This window comes from Vipera ursinii (assembly GCF_947247035.1).
Source record: "Vipera ursinii genome assembly, chromosome: 1".
NCBI classification, from domain to species: Eukaryota; Metazoa; Chordata; class Lepidosauria; order Squamata; family Viperidae; genus Vipera; species Vipera ursinii.
In genome coordinates this window covers 311,532,647-311,538,646 of record NC_139512.1, presented here as the reverse complement: position 1 = coordinate 311,538,646, position 6,000 = coordinate 311,532,647, and the positions used below count along the sequence as shown (strand labels likewise).

Here is a 6,000-nt window from a genome sequence, read left to right as displayed (position 1 = left end):
ATATTTTTAAAGAGGAGTGGAGGAAATCTCTTCCACCACACATAGACAGTAACATTTCACATGAGGGAGCCACATGAATCTTCCTACTCAATAAGGATCAAAGTTTTCACAAATTGAGTCTTTTTTTTTGTGGAGCCCTTCTGTAGATATTATCTTATCAGCAGGGAGAACTGGGTCTCACACATTCCATGTGAAGAGATTATACAAACTTGCTAAATATATGAAGCTAACGCTTGAACTTCAGTTCTCTAGTTACGTTTTTGTCAAAAATAACATTAAGTGGAAAAAGATGCATGAATGAAGTAGGAAAAACATTATAAACTGTACCCTTGCTGTCAAAAAGACTTCAGAGTCAGCTGCCATCTTGACATGAGGTTGCAATTCTTGTTACTGTACCATTAAGAGAGAGAGGACATGGTTAACAGGCTGGCCCCTCAAATCATGATAATCAAAAAAAATATTAAATGTTCTGTTTCCTTAAACACGTTAAGTGGGTGTTGGATAGAGTTTCAGAGATATTCAAATCACTCCTGTTTAAAGAACCACTCAGCTTGCTCCAAACATATCTTTTTCTGATTCTGGAGATTGGGGTCTTGATATTTCATAGAGCTCCTGTGGTGTCTGAGAGCTTCTTCGAGAGGCTAATATCCTTAGTATCTCAGCAAGCTGTTTTTCTATATTAGTCATTTTTGTGTTTAAAGTTTTGATGTCCTCCTTCAATTCATGTTTCACTTCCAGCATAGTTGCCTGGAGAGTCTGTTCAGGGATAGGATAGAAAGAGTGTTTGACTTCTGCAAGGACGGGACTTCGATCCTGAGGACTTCGTGTTTCCCCTACATTGTCCAAGCGCAGGTCACTTTTTGTGATGCCACTGTCACAAGAGTCTGTCTTCTTCAAAGTAGTTTCACCTGTTACTTTTGTTCTTTCTGGCAATGTTTCCATGGACTCAGCTTTGGAAACTTTGTTCCAGTCCTCTCCTTTGGCACAAGCATCTTTGAATTTTGCCCAGCCTTTACGCTTTGGATAATCTCCTGCTGCTTTCCCACCAACATAGTCTGAAACTGGAGCTTGTAGTCTGGCCTGATCAGATATACCTGATGTTGAAGCAGGCTGGTAGGCAACTGGGGTTGCGGGGCTTTCCCTTACTGTGACAATGCTGGCTTTGACAACTGTGTGGGAAGAGTGGTCTCCTAAAATGTTGCCCTTTTCAACATCGAGGTCTTCTCTGCCTCCTCTTTCTGCAGCTAGTCGGGCCTCCTTCTGCTGCCGAAATCTTTGGAAAAGCCGACGGACTGGATGATCAGGTGGCAAGACCAAAGGGGCTTCATTCTTCCTTTTCATTCTCTCTTCTTCTTCGCGTTTTACATCACTGATCTTCCGGAATACAATCTGTAGAGAGAAAAAAAACATGAAAAAATAGGGTAGCCATTCTTGCATTTGAACTGATATATATGACTGCTCTGTCACAGATGATTTATACTGAGTTCAAAGTATGTGTTCCTATTACTTAAAAATACCTACGTTTCCACATGTGGATTACGTCCACTGCAACAGGAAAATATATACTATATATATATATTGATTCCAGTCCAAACTGATAGAATCAAACTTCTTGAGAAGGTGGTCTGCCTCCCACTCTTCTGATCAATCTGAAATTCAGGATAATGGAGCAAATTTTGAAAAAGTAGAACCAATGTGGTGGAGTTCTTACGTTTTGGCTCCAAATCATCAGTCATCCACCAGATACTAAATATCTTCCTGGCCACCCTGATCACTCTGAAGTTCCACAAAAAGTAGAGGAAAGTGAAAGGGAAAAAAAGAAGAGGACAAAAATGAGGGAATAAAACCTTTTTCTATGGAAATGCATGAATGGAATTTAGTGTCATACGACACTGTGATTATTTATAGCTTTCTTGTACTGAGAGTTGCTAAAATGCCACATGACGTCAGGTAAAACAAAAACAATAGGACACACCCCCCCCCAAAAAAAACCTGTCTAGATGAAGGTCTTGAGTATATAAAAAAAATAACTGGAAGTGAAAGGGCTTAAATAGCCATGAAAGGCATACAACAGAAAAGTTGGGGGATGATCTTATATAAAATATATTTAGATCCTAGTGGACCAATTAAATAAGATGGTATATAGAAATAAAGGTAGGAGTTGGTTGCAAAAAAAAACATTTGGAACAAATGGTCAATAACCTATTTCCAGGGATTTGTGGTAGAGAAAAACCAACAACCCCCCTAGGTGTAAATATATGAATAGGGACTGTTATTTCTCCTACCTTTCTCCTACATACACTGAATCCTAGAACTCCTGAGGTGAATGAACAAATGCATCTCTTTTATTTTCTATACTGTAGAAGCTCTGATAGTTAATATCAGACCTGGGAGCCGAGCTTGTTAATAACAGCCTTATACAATTTTCAGAGCCCAGCCTGACAGCAAAAGATTTATAGAAGGTTTCCAAGTCCAGAATGCAGAGGCCACAGTCTTATAATGGCACATTTGTTGTGATATGTTGCATTCATTAAAATTGTTCTGTGTGTTCATGCACCCTCAAAAGCACACATACATACACAGAAGTTCAATGGTGAAATATCATTAAATCATTTACGCTGTAGATTACTGTGTGCATTACAACTGTTTTAAACTGCAGATTCTAGACTGAAACTGTGGCATGCTTGCAAATCTCAAAATTAAAATGCATTGAGCAGAAAAATATGAAGATTCATAAGTTCAGTTGTAGCCTCCCTGAGCCATCGCCTCCCCCACCCCGACATCCTCAGGGGGATATCATTTAGCTTGCAGCTACTCTCTGACACTTTCACTTGGCACATGCATCACATTGTAGCAAAGACTGAAGCTATTATGTGGTTGGAAATAGCTACACGGCATGTATTATTTATACCTTTCACTTCAAATGCACTAATGCATTGCCTCTAACCCCACAGACTCCTCAGACATTTGGCATATAATGGACTGTGGGTGAGGCAGCTTGAAAAGGAGCTATTGAACACCTGGTCCCCTAGGATGAAAACATTCAGGGGTGTGCCTAAGGGTGATTACCTGATGCACTTAAGACCCGTCTCGCTGAGAAGTACATTAATCTAATCTAATTTCACAAATCTTTACTGAATCAACTCAGCAACCATGTTTGATTTGTTTCCCATTTTAGCCATATTCAGGTATTTCCAAACCAGTTACATGTTACAACTGCATTTAATAGTTTTCAAACAGCATCTATATCCCAGAGTATGGTTTATCCTCAGTCTATTATACCTCCTCTACCTGTCATGGCTTTGATGATACTGCCTGTCCTCACTTTTTAATCCAGTACCATTGTATCCACAGTTGTCTCTCCCAAGCCAAGACATTAATGCAACCCACTCATACAATTCATACTTGCACCAGCTACCAACCACCCTTAACCCTCACAGCCACACCTAAGAACCTCCCAGACTTGTTTCTAGAGATTGAATGGTTGTTTGATGCTTTAGCAAGTTCCAACAAATATAACAACCATTCCATATTCACCCTGCTGTCATCTAGTGAGTTAAAAATCCAGATGCTTGGCAGACTGACAAAACTCCAGGTTCCAAGTCCAACAGAATGGTGCCAACCAAGGCCAAAGTATGGAGAGCAACAAGCCACAACAGCTGTAGGATTCTTGTCAAGATGAGCAAACTCTGATCTGATATTCTCTCTGCTTCTTTTACCTCCCTCCTTTCCCACTCTATATACCACCGTTATTTTCTTGTTTGGCAAGAAGTATCTCAGTGGGTTAAGAAATAGTCATTAGCCATTACAACCAAACTCCACACTGGTCCAGTATAACTCTGAGGGGGCAGGGAGTTCACACCAGGCCACAAGCTTCACTGCATCCAGGTGTAAAAGAAAACGATATGCTGAGCTATAGACTTCTTTACATTGCATCAGTCTCCATGTTGACTTCCACAATAGCTGCTTGATCCCACATCTCTGTTTGGTCTCCACTATCTCCACCAAATTTCACCAAGAATGGGGTTGCAGGCTTCCCAGGTAATCAGTAAATGCCATTCTGGTAATTCCCAAACCTCCCGTTCATTACATAACCAGCCAGGAATCCTGAGTCCCACATAGCTGGCATGAACTTTTAGACACCATTTTTCTATGCTTAATATCCATGAGTAAATTATCAAATTTAGTGAAATAAGGAAATAAGCTTTTAATAAAGTTTATGGATGGAGTATGCGAAGGCCTAAACAAGACCAGCCATGGTTTTAATTAAGGAGTAATGACGACATCTTGAATTTTGAGAGGACTCTGTGAAGATAATAGAAATTAAAGCATAACAAACAAATCTTCATATTCCAATTGATTCCTAGTCCCAAAGAGTAAAATGATACCCTTTATGCAGATACTTTTTATAATGGTAGCATGTTTTTAATAGGCTGCCTTCCTCATTTTTTTAAATTGTAAATTTTATGTACAGAGGGGAAAAAATATCAGAAATGGACAATGTATTTCAGAAACGATATCCCTTTTAAGCAGAGACTTGATAGTACTTCTCCAATGCTTGAAGGACTCTCACAAGGAAAAGGTGTGGATTTATTTTCCATACAAGCTGAGAATAAAACAAAAGTCAGAGGAAGATCCCAAATCGAAAAGAGGACAAATTTCCTGACTAACAAGAAGTGGAACAGCCTGCCTCCTGGAGCTGTGAGTGCTCCATCATTGGTTTACAAACAGACCTTGGACACCTGTTTGGGTGGGGTTTGAACTAGAAAATGTCCAAAGTCCCATTTGAAGCTATCATTCTATGAATATACATACCTGAAGTACATTCTGTGTGAGGGGCAGGGTCCCACAAGTATTTGGATCTGGCATAAAAAAGGGCTGCTTCCAATCTGATGTGGGCACATTCTCTATGCCAGTGTTTCTCAACATTATCAACTTTAAGAGGTGTTGACTTCAACTCCCAGAATTCCCCAGTCAGTATGCTGGCTGTGGAATTCTGGGAGTTGAAGTCCAAACATCTTAAAACTGCTGAGGTTGAGAAACATTATTCTGTGCCCTATAGGTTCTTTAAGGTCTGCATGTAAGTACAGGCTGGTGTATTGTTTTAGTGAGCTGCTGTTTAAAGTTATTTTTCAGTGTAAATTTGTTTACAAGCAAATTCCATTATATTAAATGAAATAAAGTTTCTCTTTTTTTTCTAAACTATCTTTTCTTATTTTGCTCTTGCAATTTGTTCTGTATGGTAAATGTACATCCTTAAATATTAGTGTTTTTATACTCCATTCTTCATGTTTCTTCCTATACTTTTAATATTTTATTTATATGAATAGCTAGATTGTATTCATAAGGTAAGAAAAAATTTAAGGATTGAAGGTTCTAAAATTCTCTCATTGGGATTCCTTACCAATTTCCCATTCTTTAAGGACCTTGTAGTTTATTATATACTACAGCAGAAAATGGTTTATTTAGCTTACAAAAAAAAGTTTCTTTGTATAAGACAGAAATATACTGTGTTTGTAAATGAACGACCCCATGGAATATAATGTTCTTTGCCACCCCCATGTATTTCCTTTATTGTAGCCAATGACATAAATCAAATGAACATCGGATATATAGAACAAACAACAACAAATAAAGGGCACTGTGAGAAAGGTTTTGCATTTAAATGAAAAGGAAGTATTATAACAGAGAGGAAAAAAAGAAGCCACTTTAGAGCTAATACAAATAATAAGTTTTGTAAAGTTTTTGTCCTGCCTAGCATTTCCCTAGCAAGTAAAGATTTCATCTAAATGGTGATGTGCAAGATCAACCCCATTTGTATGTGTGCTATTGTAACCGACATATGAAAGGTATACAATTTAATTGTAATGTCACATTGTACATTCTGCCATTTGCCCTCCCTCCCATCACCATTCTCTAATCCCCTGTAATTGCCCATGACTACGCCTCTCTGCAACAAAATGTTTGAAGAGTCAGTTTGGTCTAGTATGGTTAAGGTAC

General features: G+C 38.6%; 1 protein-coding gene across 1 annotated transcript in view; it reads right to left on the bottom strand.

The window, feature by feature from the left end:
- Nucleotides 1-546: 546 nt before the first annotated feature.
- KCNH1 (potassium voltage-gated channel subfamily H member 1) overlaps nt 547-6,000 on the bottom strand; it is a gene marked incomplete at both ends in the record, with an annotated part of 204,962 nt that continues 199,508 nt past the window's right edge. Inside the window, one exon of the mRNA XM_083379517.1 lies at nt 547-1,389. Coding sequence (XP_083235643.1) covers nt 547-1,389 — 843 coding nt within the window. The remainder of the gene's footprint in view (nt 1,390-6,000) is intronic.